Source organism: Sceloporus occidentalis, unplaced genomic scaffold (assembly GCF_023333645.1).
Source record: "Sceloporus occidentalis isolate IW3139 unplaced genomic scaffold, rSceOcc1.0.p SCAF_8, whole genome shotgun sequence".
Taxonomy (NCBI): domain Eukaryota; kingdom Metazoa; phylum Chordata; class Lepidosauria; order Squamata; family Phrynosomatidae; genus Sceloporus; species Sceloporus occidentalis.
Window position 1 is genome coordinate 2,117,420 of NW_028316988.1, and position 25,027 is coordinate 2,142,446.

Sequence of the window (25,027 nt, forward strand, 5' to 3'; positions counted from 1 at the left end):
CATTGCACAAGACTGGGGAAGACCCGGCTGTCGAAAGCGAATGGGCATTGCCCCAGGTCTTTCTTTGTCAGTTCTGGGCTGAAAGCAATGCTGTACTTCCCGGTACCTCTCCGCCTCCCCCTTCTGCATTTTCTCTCCCTGACTTTGCTCTCCATTCCAACACAAACACTGCTCTCTGTTGCTCAACCTTTCTCTAAATCCTTTCGAATTCGGCCCAAGGTGTGGCAACCCAAACTCTTCTGTCTTCCTTTTTGGAAAGCAAGAGTGAAAGAGAGAGGAAAGCCATTGAAGTGAGCACATAATCATTTCCACCAAGCAGTCGGGTTTCACGAGAACCAAAGGGCCAGACTGAATGGGAAAGGATGAGATAAAGATCAGAGTTCAACAGCCAGACAAATAGTGCTGAACCCACAGAAGGAAGGACTACCATTCCCCCGCAGTGTAAACATACCAGGAAAAGTTGTTGACGACAAAGAGACGGCGGACGTCCAGAAGGCCTTTACAACAATGAGGTAGGTTCTCCGTAAGATGTTCGTCCCGAAGGAATCGGGGAACCTTAGCTGCTGATTCTCTTGATCTGTTTCTCTCTGTGAGATCCGACTGATACTTAAAAGCTCGGCCCTAAAATATGCAAACATGAAGGCTTTTCCAGCCATGCTCGGGGGGGGGGGGGGGATCCATGTACACTCCTCCCTTCACATTTGCAGCTTTGAGATTTGTAGATTTGATTATTCATGGGTTTGATCAATATGTTCTCTCTAAGAGTATCTTGGTCCTCCAATGCAACTCTATGGTCAACTTGAACTAAAAGTTGCACTGAAAGACCTACAGATTCCTAGAGAGAATACTCTACAAGGTGTTTGTAGCTCATCCAGCGCAACTCTATGGTCAGTGTCTGTCGGACGTTGACCACAGAGTTGCCCTGGAGGACCCAGAGATTCCTAGAGAGGTGTCCTTCCATGTAAAAACATGGTGTTTTTGTTACTTGCGGTTTTTACATATTCACGGGGGTCTTGTGCCCCAACCCTAACGAATATGGAGGGACAAGTGTATGTTTATATAAGTTTGTTGACAGTATTCACTCCCAAGTTCCAAGCTGGAGTAGCGGCACAGAAATGTCAAGTGCTATTGCTATTGCAATGAGCTCAAGGTACTCAAGGTACATGCCTCTCTTCTTCTTCTGCCTCCTCCTCCTCCCCATTTATTTTCACAACAATCCTATAAAGTAACTGGTTGGGCTGAGAAAAAGTTACTTAAATTACTTAGCAAGGTCACCCAATGTTACAGTCAAGGCGTTCTTCCCCATTCTTAGGTGAAATCTCTTTTCTTGTAATATGAATGCATTGGTTTGTGTTCTAGTCTCTGGAGCAGCAGAAAACAAGCTGGCTCCATTTTCTGCATGGCATCCTTTCAAGCCTTTAAAGACGGCTATCAGGCTACCTCTCAATTTTCCCTTCTCCAAGCTAAACATACCCAGCCCATGATGGTGAAAGAGGAGAAGACACTTACCCCAGCCATCACCGTCTAAACTTCTTCCATCATCTCACCCCCGACAGATTTTGCCTCTTCTTGGTTGTCTTTTGCCATGGGGCGCTTGGCGACATTCTTCAGCTGGAGCGAATGTACGGGAGGATCGCGTCCCCAGATTTCCCAAACACCTATCCGAACAGCAAGGAGAGGACCTGGAATATCACCGTGCCCCGCGGTTATGCCATCCGCCTCTACTTCACCCACTTCAACCTTGAGTTGTCCTACCAGTGCGACTACGACTACATCAAAGTACGTGAAAGTACAGGCATGTACGCAAGACTGTTTAAATATGTGGATCTGGTTTCTTCCTAGAGTATTTCCCCAGCTGCCTGTCATTATAGCAAGCAGGCAATTGCAACAACAATGCCCCAGTTGCTGAAATTGTTGTCCTCCCATCATTACCACATCCCACTTTTTTCCCGTGTTTTGCAGTTGCGTTCAGGAGGAAAGGTCTTGGCCACTTTGTGCGGACGCCAGAGCACCGACACGGAGGAAGCCCCGGGTGACAAGACATATCACTCACTCGACAACAACCTGGCAGTGACCTTTAGGTCAGACTACTCCAACGAGAAGGAATTCACTGGCTTCGAAGCTTTCTACGCCGCTGAAGGTAAAGAAGTACTGTATATACCCATGGATAAGTCTAGTAACTTTGGTCAAAAGATGGAGCCCAAAAAACCTGGGTTGACTTATCCATGGTTCTACGTAAGTACTGTATTAAAAAAGGAACTATCTGCTTCTTTGAGTAAGGTTTAGTCCATTCTGGGAGAACCTAAAATGATATTAATAATCATAATTATTTGCAATGGACTTAAATACAACCACCACAATGATAAATAAGGGGGGGAAATATGTAAGAAAGGAAACTCTGAACTGTATTTAACACAAAGAGACAATTAGTATTATATGTAGAAATATGAAAGCAGAGCTTAGAGGAGGATAAATATGGAGTTGAAGGTAAAACCAAAGTAGTAGTGTTACTATAACTTGATGCAAAAATATTGACAAATATGTTTGCGCTAAATAGTACGTATGGAAATAATAATAATAATTATTATTATTATTATTATAGAACAAGGCAGAGGAAAGGCCTGGAGATGGCCTACAAAAACTGCAGACTTCGGGTCAGGCTGTGAGATCTTCCAATCCTTGTCTAGTCCAGGAAATTCCTTCTTGACAAAGCTTTCATGATGTACTTGGTGCATTTGGGTTGGCCCATAATAGTATAACTATCTTTGTGGATTTTGGATCTTGTATTTTGCTGCATGGCTGACATGGATACACTCGAATACGTTTCCAGCTTTACATGCATGTCTTAAGGCCACCCTTTATTCAAAATCGATGCGCCTTTCCTGGAGCGAGCCACATTTCCACTGCCCTTTCTCTCCCTTCCTTCCCTTCCAGACATTGATGAGTGTGAACAGCCGCTCGACGGTGAGCCGATTTGTGACCATCACTGCCATAATTACCTGGGCGGCTTTTACTGCAGCTGCCAGGTTGGATACCTGCTGCACAAAGACAAGAAGACCTGCACCGGTGAGTGGCCACGAAACACGGAGACGCAAGTCTCAGAGGATATGGACCTGAGTTGCTGAGAAGGAGGGATGGGGAGATCCATCAATTTCACTTGCAATCTGATTTTTTGATTTAAAACAAATCTCAAGCTCTTTCTGCAGCAAACAAGAAGAAATTTGCAAATGCCAGTCATTGTTTTCAGTGAAAACACACAAATAAAACAACAGAGCAATCTGTTTTTAAGAATGAAGAGAGGGGGGGAATGAAAACATATTCATCCGCCTGCTCGGGAAGGTTGTATTCACCAGCCTCTTTTTCTATCCCTCTCTTTTCCCCCCTTCTTTATTTTCCAGCGTGAAATAACTAAATCCGCTCCTTCGCGACTTAGGCGGAGACAGAGATAAGGCACACGGAGAGATTCCCTCCTGAACCGCCTGCAGCCTCCTGCTGCAACCGTGGCAAATGTTATGCTCAATCAGGGACCGGCTCGGGCCTCTTTCTTCTCTTTCCTTTCTGCCTAGGCCTGCCTCCTGTTGTTAAATAAAAAATGTTTTTTCTGAGATTTCCAAAAGCTTAAATCCCCCCCCCTCCAAAAGTTGAATTACTGATAAGGAGCGCAAGCCGATCAAAGGACTGCCTTAGGAGGCCCTGCTGCAAGAAGGCAGGAGCCTAGTCCCAGAACAGAATATTGGAATGAAATGATGTCGTTTTGTAGTCCGTAAAACCACCCCAGAATTAGGATAGAGCAGTTTGACACTACTTTAACTTCCATGGCTTCAAACTCTGGATTCCCGGGATTTGTAATTTCATAGGATGCTTAGCATTCTCTGCATGTTGGCTCTCAACTAGTTGTTCTGAAAATGTGGCCTTCACAGTGTTTGGGACTTTAAAGTGGTTTCATAGCACTTTAACTTCTATGGCTTCAACCTCTGGATTCATGGGATTTGTAATTTCATAGGATGCTTAGCATTCTCTGCATGTTGGCTCTCCACTAGTTGTTCTGAAAATGTGGCTTTCAGTGTTTTGGACTTCATCTCCCAAAATCCACGTGGTCATTAGCCAAGCTGACTGGGGATATCTGGCAGCAAAATACCTAGAGGATTAACATTTGAGAACTGCTGTTCTACACTGTTTTTCAAGGGAATCCCATGAAGCTCTCCAAGCTACAAATCCTAGGATTCCATTGGCGAGAGCCATGGGAGTTAAAATAGTATCAAAGTGCTACAATTGTGCCATGTGGATACAGCCACAGCTGTGGCAGAATACTCCATGCTATGCTCCTGTTAGCAGAACAGCCAGGCTTTTTGGCACGGCAGTCGGCAGGAGTTTTGGACTACAGCTTCCAAGATACATTTGCCCAATTACTCGCCATTGATTTGCGGGATGCTTTAAATGCGCTTTAATCTCTCTCTAATGCCGAAACCAGCCCCAGTGTGATAAACCCCAAAGTGGTGCCAAATGGCATTATTTCTGCAGTGCAGTCCTCATTGCATGCACAAAGCGAGCAATTCAAGGAGGGTGGCTTCCAAATACATTCGTTTTTGACATGCAAGGTATTGTTGGCATTGCATGTCATTCAAGTATATGATTCCAGCCTCTTTGCTATCTCAAATGCCACAAACAAGTGAGAAGAGCCTATTCTTTGCCTCTTTCGCTCTCACACACACCTTCCAGTCTCACCTTACTCTTAAAAGACAAAGTCACCCTCGCTTCCATCCTCTTTACTTCTCCTCTTAAGATTCTGCTACGCTTTTTCCAGTTGCTCAGCAATCAGATTTACAGCCCGCCGTTAATTTCAGACCTAATGATCCGGCCGTCGTGAGTTCACAAGTTGAGCCAGGCCCATTTCTCTGAGTTCAGGTCTCTTGTGGGCCATGCGGCATATCTCTAATAAAAATATAGGCCCTAAGTATAATTGAACGCTCTCCCGACAGCCCTAAAGCCCCGCTTGGCTTTATAGCCAAGGGCTGGGTGAAAAATGACCCTGTCCTTCTTAGGAAAGCCTTTGCAGACAGACAGATAGATTTTTCACTCTTGTAAGATGGTGAATAATAAAAAATACAGCCCTTCATAAAAACAGCTCCCCGCAGACCGGTATAAAAAGGGATAAAGCACAAAAGGAGAACTAATTCTAAAACATTTGGTTGTCGTGACTGTAGCTGGAACAAGAAACCCATTCTCACTGTTGGATAGCTGGGTTCCTCTTTTACTGCATCAGTTGCAAACTGCACTATGAACCATGCAATATATATATATACATATACATATATTGGATAATGTCTGCGATGCCACCAACTCAAACCGGATGGCCATGAGTGCTGATACCTTAATGGTTATCTTTGGCCTGTTACAGACTGCGGAAGCTGCACCAAAGCTGTACTCCAGTGCTTAGGAATGGAGTGTGGCTTTGGCGCAACCTCCGGACTCTTAGGACCCATTCATCATTTAAATAACATACCTCCAAAGAGACCCAAAGCAGCTTTATTTTGGCAGTCTGTAACAGGCCTTTGAGATCCAAAATGGTGAGGCATAAAAACCTAACCCTTTCTCATCAGTATTTTAAGAGCAGGAATATCCATAGTCTCTCAATTAAAAAGAAGATATAGAGATGAGCGAGAATTTTTATTTTATTATTATTTTTGGTGCACTTCTTGGTAAGAACCTTCCAAAATTCACAGATTCCCCTATAAACCGTAGTTAATACCACTCTATCTGGGGGATGGCAAAATTCGCAAATTCACTCAAAGGTCTCCAAGTACATAACTCTCCAAACTCTGGCTTTGAATCTTTAGTCTCGCTGGGAGTTTTGAGTTGGGGCTGCCACCTTTTTCTTTTCCCAGAGGTTCCACTTTTTAAAATAGCTTCATGGTAGGCAGGTGCCCGATGGCTGTCTAGATCAGTGGTCCTCAACCTGTGGGTCACAACCCCTTTGGGGGGTTTCCCAAGGGTCGCCAAAGACCATTGGAAAACACTATTTCCAATGGCCGTAGGAACTGAGACACCACAGTTTTATGGTCGGGGGTCACCAGAACATGAGGAACTGTATTAAAGGGTCGCGGCATTAGGAAGGTTGAGAACCACTGGGAACAAGCATGCCTATTGGGTTTGGCTAGTGCAACTTTGTGACAATCTTGTTCAGTGCATTATTTGGGGGGGGGGGGGGAGGAATCAACGAACTAACATTTGCAAATTTCTTCCAAAATTGGACAGCAAAAGGTTATTTTTAATGATGTGAAATTTGTACATTTGTCCATCCTTAATGGATAAGACTCCCAGCTTTAATGAGACATTATAGTAGTTTGATTGCTGTCAAGTTGACTTCAACTGATGGGGATTCTACGGATGAGAGATCTCCCTTATCAACAATCCTGCTCAGGTCTTGCAAATTGAGAGCGGCTGTGGCTTCTTTGATGGAGTCCGTCCATCTATACAGTGTACTGTACTTGTATAGTGCCTGAAATTTTTTTTTCTCCCATCCATCATCTTCATCATCAATACCCTGCCGTTTCTCCAAAACTGGGACGGATGCACAGCTGGATCCTGCGAACAAGCCTGCAAAGTGCTTCTAAAATCCACAGCTCACTTCAATGCAACATTTTGCCAAGTGCCCACAAAGTGCACCGTTTAATCCTCTGCAGGGTTATATAAAAGTTAACATTTATCTTTAACCATCATGATTACCTCTGACCAGAAGCCTTATCCATCCTGTGGATGGAAGGTTACCTACCATTCCCTGTGGTTTTCAATGGCACAGAAGGTGGCATTGCAGACATTTGGTTCAGAGGTCGTTGGCTGAAAGTGTAGCCTTTTGAAATGAGATGTTTCTCTTAAAATTTTAGACTGAAAGAGTGGCTATAGTTGGGGTGGGGGAGAAGAACAGCAAAGGGCGAAAGGTTTGAGAGCCTGAATGCTCCTCTCCTTCGGCGTCATCGTGAGCGCCTTACCGCTGTGAGAGCAACACTATTCAGAGCGTGGGTGACAGGCCTTGCTCCATCCGCCTCCATAAATCGGTTGGCAGGGAACCCTCGCCAGCAGCAAGGACCCAGGATGCACCAAGCCCTGTCAGCAAGGAGAGATCCTTCCAGCAGGAGACCTTGTGGCTCGGAGCATGTCAGCAAGGGTTGTTGCCACTGGATTTTGCAGAGCAGAGATAATTTCTACTCCTACATGCCTGGAACCAAAAGCACAGTCAGAGTAAAGCTCTTCCTTTTGGAGAGTTTGGAAAGGAAAGCTGCAGGTGGCTGTGATCCAAATTGCATCAAATGTGTAACGCTGAGGGTGCCACATGCCAGCAGTCGATGGAGCTGAAGTTGGTACTGCTGAACAACAGCCCTTTCCTTTTTCTCTCTATCACCTCCTTTTACTCTTTTTTCTCCTCCTTTTCGACATCGTGTCCATTCCACTACTTCCTTTCCCTTTCCCACTCCCCAACTTCAGACTCTCCCTCTTTCTACCAACTATGGTTGCCATCTATGAGTCACTGACATCATATCCATGAAAAGAGGCTGCGGGTTTGCAGATATTTTTCTGTAACTATCGATGCGATTTTACAAATGCTATGAAATGGTACTTCTGATCATGTGCAATACAGGGATGGCACCGGATCCCATCTGATCTTGGGAGCTACGCCAGGAGAGGCCTGGTTGGTAATTGGGAAGCCACAGGAAAACCAGGTGCTGTAGTCAGAGGGAAGCAATGCCAAACCTCCTCGGCGCAAATCTTGCCAAGAGAACCCTGTCATCGCATCGCCATAAGTCAGGAAACAGCTTGAAAGGACTCAAAAACAAATCATATCAGGGAAAAGTGGGGCAGGTGGTTTGGGTGCCAGCCCGCTCCACTGGCTGCCCAGTGCTTTGAATGGGCAATTTCAGGCCTCTCCTTTTTGCCTTTTGGTAGCTCTTTGGCCTTTAAACCGGACTCGGACCACACACCCCTTTGAACGGAGGATGCGTCCAAATGGAGCATCCTCTAAAAAAGGATATATATGGCCCTCTGATGGCCACTTTGTTCTTGTTGCAATGGGTTCAAGTCATTTCCAGCTTGTGGTGACCCTAAGGCAAGCCTATCATGGGGTTTTCTTGGCATGTTTCTTCAGAAGGGGTTTGCCATTGCCTTTAAAATGCCTGTACTGCAGCCACTCACTCAAAACCATAAGGTTGCGAGTTCAAGACCAGAAAAAGGGCTCAAGCTTGACTCAGGCTTGCATCCTTCCGAGGAGGTCGCTAAAATGAGTACCCAGATTGTTGGGGGCAAATTAACTTACAGTTGTAAACCGCTTAGACACTGCGGTATGAAGCGGTATATAAATGAAGCTTGTTTGTTTGTTTCTTGAGGCTGAGAAGGTGTGACTTGCCCAACTAACCATCACCATCACTTCCTAGGCTGCCCAGAGAGGGCTAGATTGCTTTTGCCAGACGTCTGAACCGATCTGTTGCAGAGGGCTTTTGAAACAGGGCCCAGGGCTACAAGAAGCTGAGGCCACAAGCGGCCCTAAGGTCCCCAGACTTACCCCAACACTGACATAAGAGAAAGCTTTCAAAAACATCAGGCTATCTAAATAGATTGCTATGTATATACTGATGTTCACAATGAGAAATGCTAAAGTACGGTTTGGAAACTGGGAGCCCTTTGGTCAAATTATAACCAGATGCAGGTAATGAAAAAGGCAATTAAAACTATCAAGCAGCTGAAGCGTCATCCTCAAAAGGAAAAGCCCATGTCCTTAAGAGCTTTGGGAAACTTCAAGCAAAGATGGAAAACCTGGGTGTTTATGCAGTTACGAATAATGCAGAGGGTGAAAGTGCTCTCTTGCAAGCCATGGATACACTATGGAAATGATAGGCAATGCCATTCTTCACACAACACATCCCTTTACAACATGCAGCAAGGAGGACCACTTGTATGATGTTTAAAAAGGAGGAGGCAAGGAGTCTTAAAGCTCGTAAAGACCTCCTTTTGGTTCAAAACCCCCTGGGACTCCTTAGACTTGAACATATTTGTATGCACTCTTAGAACCACCATTACTGTCCTGAGAATATAGCAAAGGTATGTCTTAAATGCTTTCCTTTATCTTTCCTCCCTGCTCTTTTGTTCCAGCCGACTGCCAAAACAAGGTGCTAACCGTAAGGTCTGGAGAGTTTGCCAGCCCAAATTATCCCAACTCGTATCCCAAACTCTCCCGGTGCAATTTCGGTATCCAGGTGGAAGAAGGATTTATGGTTATCCTGGAATTTGTGGAAAGCTTTGATGTGGAAACCCATCCGGATGTGCTGTGTCCCTATGACATCCTTAAGGTATTCTAATCTCTTGCAGCACCAGCAAAGAAGTATTTTAAAACTACTTCTGTACACTGCAGTCCACTATGTCAGACCCAGGAAGAGTTATCCTAAATGTATATTTACAATCATGACGGTGGGAAGGGCGAGGAGGACAGAAGGGAACTTTGAGAAGCGCAGTTACAAACAAATGAAACTCCCAAAGTAGAGACTTATGAAAATCAGGTTAAAAACTTAAATGCATGGAAGATCAGTAGTCACCACTCCCAAAATGACACCAATGATCTTGCATGGATAAACCAATTCCCCTCCGTAATGGAATGAAAAAAAAAACCCATATCCTAATTCAAGCCACAGGTGAGAAATTTAACTTCTTAGTAAGCTATACTTCAGTAGTTTCACATCCGAGTCTGTATTTGCCTTTGCGGTTCTTTTGCCCAAGAATAGCCAATGTAAGGTCAGTAATATGAGTGCCTTGAGAAAAGACAAACCTACTGCTCTCTGAAGACTTTCAGATGGGGCAAAGACTGAAAACGATTGCCCAGTAATATACTTTATACTCACATCTGAACTCAAAATTCACATTTCCCCTGCTACAGCTTTGCTGCAAAATGGCAAAATTTCTGTCTTGGGCAAGTCACATTTAAAATCAGGGTTGTTGTTTTTTTAAATTTAATTTTATTTTAAAAAATCCACATGGAAGCAGAAAAGGGCAAACAAAGATGGCGGGAGAGGGAGGAGAGAAAGCGAGAGCGTCTTCATCATGCGGGAACAGACAGGCACAGGTTGCCAACGCACGGACGTCGAAAACAGATAGGCCTAAGTTAAGTAGTGTGGTTTGGTTTGTGTTTTCCTTTCCTTGTTCCAGATAAAAACACCCAAGCAAGAGTTCGGCCCGTTCTGCGGGGACACGCTTCCTCCAAAAATCGAAACACGCAGCCACATTGTGGATATTCAGTTCGCCACGGACCTTTCTGGAGTCCACACCGGATGGAAGCTCAGATACAACACAACAGGTAGAAGAAGGCTTTTTTTCTTTCTTTACAAAACAAAGGTGGGCCTTGGTGGAGTTTTGTGGGCAAATCTACGTCGGATGTCCTGCTCATGGGCTTCCGTTTGGCCGCTGTGGGAAACAGGAGGAGGCTGGGTGAGACAGGCCTTCCGTCTGGTCCAGCAGAGCTCTTCTTATGTTCTCATGAGACTTGGGGTGCTTCCAAATAGCCGGATCCTAGCGCTACCAGTCAAAAGGCATCATTGTGCAGCCGTTCTGTCTTTCCCTCCTTAATGGGTTTTCTGTGGCAAGAAGAAACAAAAAAAGATGGGAGAAGCAGTGGGAAAACACAGGAGGAGGGTTTAGAAAATGGGAATGGCAATGGGCCGAAATGAAAGTTAACTTGGGGAAAGCGAGGAGCCCAAACTGGTCAGATCTGTTTGTCCCGAGATGTCAGTGTTCAGTTTGTGGTGCCCCGTCCCCCCGTCCCCAAATCTTTGCATGCAGCGGCAGCAGAGCCAGGGCAAGCATGGGATTGGCCTCATCAAACATCTGGCAAGGCCCAGTGGGCCACGATGGATGGAGGTTTATGGGAGTTGTAGTCCGGGAACATGGCGTTTCCAAGCTCTGCCCAGAACTCAACTGGAATCCCCTCTGCCTCCTGAGTTTCTCAGCTCTACTGCTCTGCCACCTTGGCATTGTTTGCTTGCACTTTCCAAGCGACAGGAACAATGAAAATCTTTAGCCCTCTCTGCTCTGATCTCTTCCTTCACGTAGGGAAAGATGAGGCCCAGAAGGGCAAAGCAATCTAGGAATGGGTGGCAGAAATACCTGGGGAGGATCCATCCTGTGGACTAGAATCCTGGAAAGCTCAATATCAGAAACCATCCAGGGCCCCTGTCCCAAGCAAAAATGTATGTGTGTCCCTGACACACAGCTGGGGAATCACATCCCAGGAGGCTCATTTCTCCTCTAAAACAGGGTCTTGGTCTCCCTTCTCTTTTTAGTAACGTTTTTTAAAAAAGGCTTACATTGTCCGGACAAGTTGTAAAAGGCCCACTCCAACAGGTAGCTGCTTCTCAGACTTCAGACCGATGGTCTTTCCCAGCCTTACTTGGAGATGCTATGGGTTTGAGCCTGGGACCTTCTGCACGTAAAGCATGTGCTCACAATGGAGGTAAGACCCTTCCCTTGCCAGTCATGAAAGGCATTTTGGTTTTCATTTTATTGCAGCTTTGCCATGCCCAGACCCCAAAGCACCACCCAATGGTCACATCTCTCCAGTGCAAGCACAATACATTATGAAAGACTCCTACCAGCTCCTCTGCGATACAGGCTATGTACTCTTGGAAGTAGGTAAAACTATTGTGGCTTTTGTTCCTTTGTTACACAAGTGAGTGTGTAACTTTGTATTTACTTATACAGTAGGTACCATTCCACTTCATCTTTCTTTCAACCTGTACCAGCTATTGTTTATATCTGTTTAACAGTCTTCCACATAATACAGAGAACCGTATTCCAAATTTTTGGGGGTGGGAGAAACACAAGGTTGACAGCAATCTCAACTACATGCTCCGGATCAAACTGAAAAGTATGAAAAGCACATTTGATATAGTTTAGTTCTTCTACTGCACAATGCCTAGAGCAAGGATGAGTGCATCTGGCTCTCCAGCTGCTTTTTGCCTGCAGCTCCCATAATCCCCCACAAGTGGTGAGGTTGGCTAGAGTTAATGAGAGTTGCAGGCCAAAAACACTTAGAGAACTACAGTTGCCCACCCCGCAACTAGAGACTTGAAGAAAACAACACACTCCTGTGGTGTCTTACAGACTAAGGAATGTATCACACAGCATGCACATCTGTGGCCATCAGATGTATCAAACGTAATTCAGAATTCTAGCTATGCACTGAATACTTGGTTGCAAAGAAAGGGAGTACAGTTAAGATTTAAAGGAAATAACATGTTGAACAAACTACCCCGTAAAGAACAGCCATTGACACCTGTTACCATTCAGTCGCAAAGGGATTGTCCGCACTGCAGAAATAATCCAGTGTGACACTACTTTTAACTGCCATGGCTCAATGCTATGGAGGTCTGGGAAGTGAAGTTTTGTGAAGCTCTGGTGCCACCATGATACAATACCCAGGATTCCATACCATAGTGGTGTGAACCTGAATTATTTCCTCAGTGCAGACGCAGCCTAAGTGAATCTGTGGCTGTAGCTCTTAAGTGGCCATCTGTGAACTTGCTTTCATTTTCAATCTATCCTGCATTTATTTTTCCTCGGATTTCAATGCTCAACGTTTTCCCCATCCTGCTCCAAGCATGCACACCAGCGATTCCCAAACTTGGTGGTTCAGACCTCAAGTCCCAGAAGCCCCAGCCAGCTTGACCAACGGCCAGGAGTTCTGGGAGCTGAAGTCCAAAACATCTGGAGGACCAAAGTGTGGGGATCCTTGATGCACAGTGTACCTAAATGCTTAATGCGTCAGGATGAAGTGGGCTGCAGCTCACAAAAATGTATGTTATAATAAACTGGCTAGTCATTATGAGGCCACAGGAGGCTTTGTTGGTTTTGCCCCATATATCCCTCAAGATATATGAAGGATAGCAGCATCTCAAACATAAGAAGGAGAAGAACATCTTATTCTGCCTTCCTCGCAATAAAGCACCTTCACGAACCAATCATGAAATGAAAGAGATGTATTTCATGTCTCAATTCCCTTCCTCTCCTTAAATGACTCACTCATTCGCTCCCCAACACTATTCCCCTTTATGCCTGGAATCCCGTTTTCTCTTCTTATGTTCCATAAGGGGAACATGCATCTGAGATGTCCAATGTACTGTATAATAAACTTTTTCCCAAGGAAAAAATATACTTGGATTTATGCTTTCTTTTCCCCCTCCAGAACGAAGCGATTGTGGGATCCTTCATAGCAACATGTCAAAAGAACGGTTCCTGGAACAAGCCAATGGCTCAGTGCACCAGTATGTGAATATCAGGGGATGGGGAGTCGGTCTTTGGATCTGCAATAGCCAGGCAGATCTCTGGCTTGTAAATATTCGCTTTGACTGAACAAAGCTATCTCACTGTATTTTAAAGGCATGAGAGATGCTTGAATCTCAGTGGAATAACAATTGCTTTCTCTGAATATCCTTGGTGGAAATAGAGATTGATGTCACCCCGGTCTGAAACTACACACTTGCTATGGCCAAAGGTGCATCTATACTGTAGAGATGAGTGCAGTTTGACTCCACTTTTAACGGCCAAGGCTCCATCCTACAGAATCCTAGGATTTGTAGTTGCGTGAAGCACCAGCGCTCTTTGGCAGAGAAGGCGAAAGAACTTGTAAAACTACAAATCCCAGGATCCTGTAGGATGGTGCCATGGCAATTAAAGTGGTGTCAAACAGCACGATTTCTATAGTGTAGATGCACCCCAGAATTTCCACTTTGTTCCTCTGCAAGGCCTCCTGAGCATCAGATGTGTTTTCTTGCTCTCTGCTCATGTCTACTGCTTTCATGGCCACATTGCAGGATCTACAACTGTTTATATGTTGGACTCCATCCCCCTAAGAACCCTAACTTGCATAGCTAGTAGTGAAGGACGATGGGAAATGCAGTCCAACATCTGGAGGGTCACAAGTTGCCTGTTCCTCCTTTGCCAACTGCAGCCATCTTAAGGATGGCATTCAAATCCAGCACTTCAGTGCCCTCTGAACAAGTTCTCAAATAAAGTTTTTCTGTGGGTGCCCATTTGCTCAGAAAACTTTTTGTATTGTTCCTTTTTTCAGTTGTTGACTGTGGCCCAGCCCAAGACACAGCTAATGGGACAATTGTCTACACAACAGGATCCGGTATTACTACGTACCAAGCTGAGATCATGTATATCTGCGAGAGTCCCTTCTATGCTCTGAAAGCAGGAGATTCTGGTAAGAGAAATCAGAGCCTGGAAGTTAACTTATTATAAAGAACATTACTTGTAACTAATGTCCCTTTTCAAGAACATAACAACTGCAACTTACCAAAGGACAACTTTATTCTCTTCCCAGTGTACTTCTCAAAGTTACTTTCATGCATCTCATCCAGATCATTTTCTATTGATCCTCCTCCAGCGAATAAAGTATGGCTGCATCCATACTTCAGGAATAATCTTGTTTGACACCAGCTTAAACTCCTCTAGCTCAATGCTATGAAACTGTAGTTGGTTGTGGTGCCAGGGTTTTGCAACCCACTATAACCACAATTCCCAGAACTCCATAGCATTGAGCCAGGGCAGTTAAAGTGGTGTCAAACCAGACTATTCCTGCAGTACAAATGCAGCGACAGTCACACCTCCAGTATTTCTTCACTGGAGGATGAATAGAAAATGGTTCAAATGTTAGGATGCTTCCTTCTGCTCTGTTGTGGGTGTTGAAGAAACAATGAGGTGGCCAGAACTGTAACTACAACTGTAACTAGCTACTTTAAAGAGAGGCTTGCCATAATTACAGTGAATTGAAACTACAAATAACTGCTTTTTAAAAATAACCTTCCAAGCTCCAAGAGAAAAATGTTACTGAAATGCTATGTAAGGAGTTAATAAACACTGGTGATGTAAATATGGATAAGCTACAGGTCAGGGAAACACAGCCTCAGTCCAACGCACACTTCTTTTGCAACTTGTCCCATTCATCCTACTGGGATTCAACTCAAAGGGAAATGCAAAGTAACTGTGGTACAACAGTGTAGGACCTGGTTGAAGTCTCTCAACTATTATGCTATCTTTCAGCTTAGAATACATCCAAGGGTAAAAGTGAATATTGCATCGCATGATGCTCAGTATCTTTCAGCTTGTTTGGAAGGGAAGATGGGAAACACTATGTGGAAAAAGGAAGAGCTTTACAAAGGGGACTGATAACAGCAGAGAAGTATTTTCACACTGCTCTGAAGTAGTTGGCTATTTCTCGAAGGGTCGACTCAAGTGCTTTAATCTTCATCTAGGCAACTACCACTGTGCCCCCGACGGCTACTGGAGAAATGCCAGGGGATGGAAAGCACCTTCTGTCTGTGAGCCAGGTAATGTGAGAAGCTGCTACATAGATATGGTTCAAAAATGAGCTGGGCTTTTGCATCATATCATTTTGTGGGTTACAAAGGGAGTTTATAGACTAGATAGAGCGATCTACATCAATACTACCAGAACAGAAGTAAGTGATACCAAGTACAAGTGGCACATTTTGATCTTTATCTCTCACACCCAACTGTCCCATACACCAGCCTTCCCTAACCTGAGTCAGGGCTGGCCCTCCAGATGTTGCTGGGTTCCAGTTCCCTTCAGTCCCTTACCTTACTTGGCCAGTAAGGGATGATGAGCCATAGGCTCCAGAGCCCCATCTAAAGTGGGGCACCCAAACATGCCAGGCTGCCTGTGTACAGCGGAAATGGTGGGAGCAACGCTCCTGCATATCTGGAGAGCATCAAGTAGATGAAGGCTGCCATATATAAATCAAAGTAGATCACTTCAGTAATTATTTGTTAGAAACAAATCTTTGGGAAATGATTCCCCCCTTTTCCCAATCTAACTATACAACTGAAGCCCCATGAAACAGGAATTAGTAGCGGAAAACCGCTACTAGCCAACTTGGTAACTAGATTTCTTTCCCACTTGTTAACCAGAAGATTGCAGATGTTGTGTTTGGACCAGTTGCATCCTTCAAATCACAAGATGGGGAAATCTAATTAAAACTCATAAATAACTTTCTGCCTTTACTTTGGGGGGGGGGGGGATTTCATGCCAGTGTTTCAATACAGAAGAGGCAAATCTTACTTCTAAGAATGGCATCATATGCGCTCCAACCATGTCTTTAAAAGAAACCTGTATGAATGCCATGGCAATAAAATAAGCAGATTAAACACTTAAAAAGGCAGACAACCAACTAGCAATTAGTCAATTCTGATGACAGCTTCAACGTACGGTTTACTGAAGTCTATAATACACCATCTGTATGCAAAGTTTGGCCCTCCAGATGCTGTTAGACTGCAATTCCCAACATAGCCAAAGGTGAGGAGTTGCAGTTCAAAAGTCCCTGGAGGCCCAAAATGTGCCCACACCTATCCATATCTATGGGACTGTATCAAAAGTAAGCATTCACTGATATTAAATGAGTTCCTTTCAGGCAAAGATATGCAATGTGCTCCTAACAACACGATGCCAACATTTGGTCAGAACATGTCCACATATGGGATGTTAGCTTTGTTTGACAGTAGAAGGGATTTCTCAAAGCCAGAACACATAAAACAGCCAATACTTTGTTTTAAAACCCCATTCCGTTAAAGCCAAGATAGTAAATTCTGTTTCTTGTTCTCTGCTAACTGGTGATGTATCAAAGTTAAGGAGTGTCCTGAATATTTCACCAGCCATGTGCTGGTTTAGAACAAATGGATTAGTACTTTCCCCTCACACTTCCAAGACACAGCTACAGGAACACAAGCAGCTGCTTTATACACCAAGCCAGAGCATTAACCCATCTAGCTCAGCAATGTTTATGTCAAGGGTGAATTTTTGGTTCTATAAAGGTTTGGACTTCTAATTCCAAAAGCTGTTTCAGGCATTATGAGTGGCACTCCAATACTTCTTTGAGGATCACAAAGTTTCTATGCTTCTCACCAAGAACTAGGAAGTAAGTCAGCAACCTCAGCCAGGGAAAAAGTACTTCAGATCAACACAAGATCCTGACAATCTCAAAGCAACACAACAAATTAGAAGAGAAACTTATTCTAAAAGCCCAGGCATATCCAGAACACTTGCACTGACTGCAGCAAATCCTCTTCTCTCAAACCCACCAAAGCCAAAAATACTAAATGGGAGAGATCAATGGTCTGGTGTGGTATAAAGCATCTCACAAGGATGTTGGTACGAGTACCATCCACTTCAGAGGGAGGTAAAGCTTCAGGACAGTCTCTATCCATCTTTGCTTCAAAATGATCATGGTAGTTTCTTTTTATTGTTGTGTGCCTTCAAGTCACTTCTGACTTATGGCGACACTAATACCCTAAAGGCACCCAATCCTATCTGATCTTGCAAGCTCAGTAGAATTCATGGCGTCACCATAAGTTGGCAAGCAACTTCAAGGCACATACATACACAAGCCAAATCTATCATGAGGTCTTCCTGGCAAGATGTGTTGAGGGTCTTTGCCTCCCTCTGAAGCTGAGAGTGCAACTTGGCTAATGTTACCTAGTGGCTGTGTGGGGATTCAAAACCTGGTCTCCAGAGGCATAGCTCAAGCCACTACACCACACTGGCTATGACATTATTTTGGAAACATTTAACGCACACATACACTAGGAGTTGGAAAACTCTGTCCCTTCACATGAGGGCTACAACTCCCTTACCACTGGCCATAATATCTTACAAACCAAATACTAAATACTGTAAATACTAAAATCATTCAAGTTTCAAGTCTCTAATGAAACCCTGACTTACGGATACTCTCTCTCCTGCCAGTTTGTGGTGTCCAAACTTCAAATGCTCTGAAGCGCATATTTGGTGGCACAAGGGCACTGCCTGGCCAGTTCCCTTGGCAGGTTCTGATCATCGATGGACAAGGAGCAACGGGAGGGGGAGCTCTTTTATACGATAACTGGATCCTAACAGCTGCCCATGTCCTCACAAACCCAGCCGACGCCTCCTCCCTGACACTGAAACTGGGACTTCTGAACAAACGCTCCCCTCGATACCACCAAGCCTGGGCGGAATCTGCTTTCGTCCATCCAGGTTTTACCAATGATGGCCTCAACTTTAACAATGACATTGCTCTGATTAAACTGAGCCACAAAGTCCCCATCAATGCCAACATCACCCCCATTTGTTTGCCAGGAAGCAGCAGCAGATTCCATGTGAACACAAGTGACATAGGTGTGGTGGCGGGCTGGGGAAGAACAGAGAAAAGAAGGCAGTCCCCTTTCCTGTTATATGCCGAGCTAGACGTTGTGGATCCAAACAAGTGTCAAGCCGCATACGCAAACCAGAGTTTGGAGGGGAAGCCCTTAGTCCTGACGGAAAATATGCTTTGTGCTGGGTATGAGCAAGGGGGGAAGGATTCGTGTAGCGGAGACAGTGGTGGGCCATTGGTATTTTTTGATCCTCACACCAAAAAGTGGTTTGTTGGTGGCATTGTATCCTGGGGCTTGGAGTGTGGCTCTGCAGGACTGTATGGTGTATACACTAAAGTCACAAATTACGTTTCATGGATTGAAGACACAATTGCACACAATTCCTAGACTGACTTTTACTGCTTTATTCCAATAAAACAAAGCTCAAATCTTCCTTTATTGTTATGCAAGTAACATAAATCCTGCCATCCTACATATACCAACTTGGAAACAGGTCTTATCAAACCACATTGGAGTTACGTCTAAGAAGCACCAATTTACATTATTAAAAGTTCTAGTCTATTTGATTTTAAACTAGGTATACTGAGGTCTGCCTCAACAATGTACATCTTTATCCTAGGGAGGCTGGGGCTAATATCAACATCTAGCTTTTTACAGTGCTCTTCCTATTACAATGGGAAACCTTTTTACATAGTTCTTCCTTTCTATCCCAATGGGAAACCTATCAGACAGCACACAAGAGTCACAGGTTAAATACAAGCAAACAGTTTTTTATGGTTCTTTCCTCCCCATCACTCCAGACGTTTATGCGCTTCCATCTAATAGAGAACCTCAGTAGCATGCCATTTGTAAATCAGGAATGGCATTTGTAAATCAGGTGAGGGGTGAAAAAAATCATTTGCAAATTTCTTTCTCACGGGTCGCCACAGAAAGAAACATGGGAGCTTCTATATTACAGCAGCTGGTCATCTTGAAGCAGATGGGTCACAGTAGTACTAATGCAATGTAGATTATAAATTCATCAATGAGACGTTAAATGCTCCAAACCTGGAGGCTGAATTTCTTGAGTGCCCCAACAGCCACTGACAGAATCGCCATCTGCCAACTGGTCTAATCTCTCAGCAAACTGCAGACACTGGATCCAAATGATTTAAGCTTGACCAGATTCTTTCTGCACCCAATTTTAAGAGGCAAAGGATTGAATAGCTCTCTTGATTCCCTCAGCTTATATACTCATGTGTAAGTCTAGAAATTCAGCTGAAAAAATTGACCCAAAAAAAGTGAGTTGACTTATCCATGGGCCAATGTAAGTACTGTATCTTAACTCTTATTTAAAAGGAACCATATCCTGGTAAAAAGCAAGAGTATAATACGTGAAGCACCGACTCCCTCTGCTCTCTCATCCACCCATCCTTAAGACTAAGCACAAAGAATTATATCTGATGGAATTTTATAACTTCTTTGACACTATTTTGCTTTGCTTCATCCTTTAGGTCTTTGCTATATGCCCCAAAATTTTACCCTCGACTTATCAAGTCTCAAAACTTGCCCTTGACTTATACATGAGGTTGACTTATAGTCGAGTATATACGGTAAATGTAGTGGCTCCCAAAGCCTGTGTTAATATAGATGAAACTATAATGTACAAAGAACGTGTCTATGAGATTCTATACAAGCAAAAGAGATCAGTTTTATTCTTATAAAAAGGCAGTACTGCCAGCCAGAAGCAAACAAAAACTAAATAAAAATACCCTACCGATGTCTAAAGCTTAAGAGGAACAGAGCAAGACCTCCCCAGAAGTGCTGTTCAATCAGCCGCAACATTATATTTGCAACTGCTGAGACCAATGTGCTCCAAGACTCAATTCACTCCTACACAAATTTGGACTGTAAGAGGAAATTGTCAACATTACGTCTGTTTGAGTCGCAAAGCCTCCGTAATTAAAGAGATGCTCAGCAGGTAACTGAAACACACAACACATTTGCTCACACAGGGCCTTGGTTAAATTACTATGCTGTTTATGACTAAATGAAGCTCATTAGCCAGATTATCCTTCTAACAGTGGCAAACCCGACTGTGTTCTTTATTTATCCACTTTAAATCGCATTAGTGCAATAGATGGAGACCTATGGAAAGCTAAAGCAAAACAAGACTCCAGACAACCAAGTTATGACAATGCCTTTTATTAGCTCACTTTAAACACTAATGAGAGAAATGAAGGTATGAATAATGTTTGAAAACATTTCTAATATACTCGGGGATGTGAGGAAGGGGAGATCAAAACCTTAGCACACTTAACAGCATTAAAATAACACTTGTTCCCCCTCCTGCTTAAGATTTGGCCCTAAACTTGTAAAAAACACAAGCTGAAACAAATTACTGAAACCATGCTGGTGATGTATAAAACTTACCCTCATGCTCCTTCCCGGGATGACACAGTTTAGTCTTTGGAGATCCGAGAATACCATATTAAGTGTTACTCAGTAGCAGTAGCAGGTATTAGTGCAAATGCTAAAATGCAAAATTCAGATGGTACAGAGTTTGGCAATGGATCTGATTGAGGTGCAGAAAAAGGTTAAGCAATGTATTAAAGAATAGTTCTTCTCTGGAATATGACATTTGTTTTACACTGAGATCCAGGGGACTGTATGCCTTTAAGTGGGTGCTAGCAGTAAATATCAATGCCAGTATCAGCACACAATAATAACACATCTCAAATTTCTCACAGTTTGGCAAGGAAATAATTGAGAAGTCAACACAGGCAAGGGAAAATGTGAAGCTAGCTAAGGCCCCATACACAGGCCAAAATAAAGCAGCTTCGGTCCACTCTGGAGTTTGGAGGTATGCTGTTTAAATGATGCATGGGTTTTAAGAGTCCAGAAGTCATGCCAAAACCACTATCCAGTCCTAAGGACTGGAGCATGGCTTTGGTGCAGCTTTCTGACACTTATGACCCATGCATCATTTAAGCAGCATCCCTCCAAAGTGGCCCAAAGCAGCTTTATTTTGGCCTGTTTGTATGGGGCCTAAAATTCACAAGAGGAGGACTATACAAGTTTAAGGGGCTCTGTTTCCTGCTTACACAGTCTGCCAAGTGGAAACTTACATTTACATCACACATTTCTATAACCATTATTTAGGGCTACTGAGTCCATGATCTTGGCAATCCTGATCCTCAACACAGGAAAACTTGACATCCCTCTTATGCTTTGGTTAAACCCTTGTTTCCCATAAGAAACTGAGTCCTGTTAATAGTGTGCCACCCTGGCAGCTACCTTGACAGAATGCCCTAAACAGCTTCCCTATTGGGGATACACAGACAATAAGGGCTCTTCTCTCCTGCTCACCTCCTATGGCAGAACCGGGTTTCAGATGTGTATCACAAAAATGCTATGAAGATGGGATTGGAGCTGAGCTAGAGAATAGCAACTACAATCAATGAAAGAGGCAAACTTAAAACAAAATGAAGGGTTTCTTTTTTTACAGCAGTTTTATCCCAAGATGCATTGTTTTAAAGTTAACAGCTATGAACTCTTTGCACTTTTTGGGGGGAGCTGTCAAACACACACACATATTACTTAAATCAGTTTTATTTAAGAATTTCCTACATTGACAAATCTTATAAAAAGCATCCAAACACAGAACTGCAGCAAACAGCATTCATATGGATATCTTACAAACAGAGAAACTTCCACCCGTCAGGGAACCTCCGGGCTCAGGAGCGTCCTTTGCGACAAGGTCCGCAAAGCACACGGCGAGCCGGAGGTTCCCGTCCACGAAAAGCCCCACCGTCAGTTCACATTACCACACTTACAGGATCATTAAACAGAAAGGAACGCACACCATACAGCATTCACAGCAGAAATTGACATAAAGAAGAAGAAGGAAAAAAAAATGAAGATACAGATATTCATTTCACTTAACACATTCAACTAATTGGTTAACTAAGTAAAAAGCCCTCCCCCCTGTTTTAAGTTCTTCCAGACTGGGATGTCCTTCTGAATGCCAAGCAAGAAAAAAAACACTCGTACGTCCGCTCCCATTGCTCTCCGCACACTCTCTCACCAAAGCCACAGGATCCAGGGACATCGGGGGGAAAAAAACACACGCTTTTATTTAAAAGGAAAAGATCCCATTATGCACCACCAAGTCTCTCTCTGCATGCGCCTCCGCCTTTTGCTCGCACATACCACGCCCTCTCACTCCTCGGCACCACCAATCCAATCCCACACAAGGTTTCCAAAAGTTCAAACAAGCCTTCCGGTTTCCATCTCACAGCCTTGCGTTCACAGCGTCGGGTACGACTCTCCATGAAATAAAAAAGAGTAGCGGATAAAAATGGGACACCCACCGTCTTAAGACGCGGAGCATGTGCAGCGCGATGAAGGGAGCCTTGGATGAGGAGGAAAGCATGGAGACAGGAGGATTCCTAAGGCAGGATATTGTTTTTTGTTTTGAGCGTGTGTTTTGTTTTTTTGACTGCACTGCTTTTTTTCTCTCTCAGAATGAAGTGCTTCTTCCAAACACATTTTTGTTTTTGAAATGAGATGAACTGCAAGGATTAAATGAGGTCTTCATACCGTACTTTAGTATGAGGAGGGGAGACAGTGTTAAAAGGAAAAAAAGCCGACACCAACATTGCATTCTCCACACAGGACATTTGGGGGGACGGGAAGGGAGAGAAAGAGAGAGAGAAATTCTTATGGCGGGGGATCAAATTAAAGTTTAAAAAAGAAAAGAAAAAAGAGCTAACAAGGACAGGACGCGGTTTCTGAAAAACGGCTTCCATTCTTGAAACATGCAAAAAACAAAAACATCTCAGCTGACTAGGAAAAACGAGGAATTCAGGATTTTTTTCTTTTGCTCTTTTTTACAAATTCCTATCAAATTGCAGCGCGTCCGTTTACCATTCAGGCAAACAGCAGTCCACTCCCAACCACTCCATAACCCCCCCAAAACTCATGTATTCCAACTCATGGTAACAAAACCTATAAAATTCCATTTAATCTTTTCTCTTTTTTTCCCCTCCTTACAAAAGAAAAAAAAATGTGTCAAAAATACTGTTGAAATATACTACACGCTGAACAAATTGGTTTGGATTCCCCCTCTTCCCCCTTTTTTAGTATATGCATCTTATAATATACTTACCGGGAGCTCTGGGGGGGGGGGGGGGGGGAAGAAAAATCTGATTTCCCAGCACAGAATCAGTATTAGGGTGCCTACATGCCCCAGCCAGATGATTTGGAATCCATGCTTGAGCCAAAACCCCCATTAAACCCGCTGCTGGAGCCTGTGTTTGATGAGCCCCACCCTATGGCTGCGCCGGAGTTTGAGCCTCCGTAGGAATTGCTCCCTGAACTGAACCCCTGATTCTGCTCCCTCTGCATGTTGCCTTGCGGCTGGTTGTTCCCTGACGGTCCAGACTGGTTTTGCTGGCTAGCTAGCATGCCCATCATCCCCCAACTGCTCTGGAGCGCTGCTTGAGCGGCTGCCATCATGGCTGGGTTGATGCTAAAAGCTCCAAAGTTCATCCCGCCCCCCATATTACTGCCCTGGTTGTTTCCCAGCCCGCCACCGCCACCGCCTCCCCCCCGGTTAGGAAATCCACCCTGATTCCCAAAGCCTCCTGGATTACCACCAAATCTTCCACCTCTTTCTAGTTGTCTACTGCTATTATGCTTAGGTTCAGCATTGGATATATGGACGCTGATTCCTTTTATGATCAAGTCCTCGCCACAAAGGGACTGGGCAACCTATAAGAAATAAGATATGTAGACTGAGTAACTTTAACCAGGAAAAAAATAAAGAAGAATTACATGTGCAAACAACTTCAGAACTACAGCAATCATTAAGTCTATAAGGTTTAATTTTAGAACACACTACTTCCCTGTAACACTATAATGGGGAACTCACATCTTCTAACAACCGGAGCGACATAATAAACTTCATTTTAAGAACGCTATACCTCATATTGTTGCTGCTTTACATAACAATGCTTTACTGCCTCACATAAACTTCAGCTAAAATTTGTAGGGCAAAAAACATTCAATGCTTATCTCAACTGCAATTTATACAGCTTACTGCTCAGCTAGGCTACCACTCTGCGGAGGTTTGTACGCAATCGTGTGTCTAGAACAGATTGCTTTACGGGAGCAAGGCAAGCAAAGGTTCGAAATCAGAAGAGCTGGATTTCTCTGCCTCCCCATCGCAGTCTCCCTCCAAACAGTCAATGTGCCACAAGGGACTAGCAAGCATGCTTCAGCAATTAGTTTAGTGGCTAAGAACAGGTCTGCATTTGTTTACAAGGCTTGCTTTGCGATTCTAATTTCTGTAGTGAAATTAGGTGCCACCAAACTGGAAATACCAGGGTAATACAGACTTCACCTTTCTTGGCTCAAGCTCAAACTAAAGAGCAAAGATAAATATTCACCTATCAAAAGTAATATGATCAGGACTGTAATTTATCTTAACATATATGGGCCAATCTCACGTATGTTACACATGTTTAAAGTAAATGAGAATTAAGTGGAAAATAAGAATATATGAGCCATGCTAGATAAGTCAAATGTCTATCTAGACCAGTATTCTTTTTTCACCAACCAGATACCCACTGGAAACTCCAATAACTATATGAATTCAATAGCACCAGTTCCTTTGCAACTGGCACTGAAAGGCATGCTGCCTTGATTTCTGGAAGCCAGAAATTATTATGACTGGTCACCTTTCATAGCTATATGCCTCCAACTTCTGTCCAATAGTATTTAAGACCACCTTTCCTCTGTCCTAATTTCCCACCCTTCAGTTTCAGTGCAGACAGATCCAGTATTCTGAAGCAGAG

The 25,027-nt window shown here is 43.8% G+C and overlaps 2 protein-coding genes across 6 annotated transcripts in view; one reads left to right on the top strand and one right to left on the bottom strand.

Moving 5' to 3' along the window:
- On the top strand, positions 1–18,621 carry MASP2 (MBL associated serine protease 2). The gene is made up of 11 exons (XM_089534163.1): positions 1–512; positions 1,557–1,779; positions 1,963–2,140; positions 2,935–3,066; positions 9,142–9,338; positions 10,189–10,336; positions 11,545–11,663; positions 13,220–13,298; positions 14,105–14,242; positions 15,294–15,368; positions 17,800–18,621. The coding sequence occupies exons 1-11, from the start codon at positions 508–510 to the stop codon at positions 18,573–18,575; spliced, it is 2,070 nt and encodes a 689-aa protein (XP_089390289.1). The 5' UTR covers positions 1–507; the 3' UTR covers positions 18,576–18,621.
- Positions 9,976–25,027, bottom strand: part of TARDBP (TAR DNA binding protein) — a 23,388-nt gene continuing 8,336 nt past the window's right edge. Inside the window, exons 6-9 of one of the 5 annotated variants that reach the window (XR_016282066.1) lie at positions 22,541–23,942; positions 20,601–20,700; positions 14,182–14,239; positions 9,976–10,613 (exon numbers count right to left, since the gene is read on the bottom strand). Coding sequence is in view for 2 of the 5 variants with exons in the window: in XM_089534164.1 (XP_089390290.1) it covers positions 23,409–23,942 (534 nt within the window). In the remaining 3 variants the exon portion in view is untranslated. Of the gene's footprint in view, positions 10,614–14,181; positions 14,240–20,600; positions 20,701–21,763; positions 23,943–25,027 lie in introns of those variants that run through there. The other 4 variants (XR_016282065.1, XM_089534165.1, XR_016282067.1 and 1 more) reach the window with 4 other exon arrangements.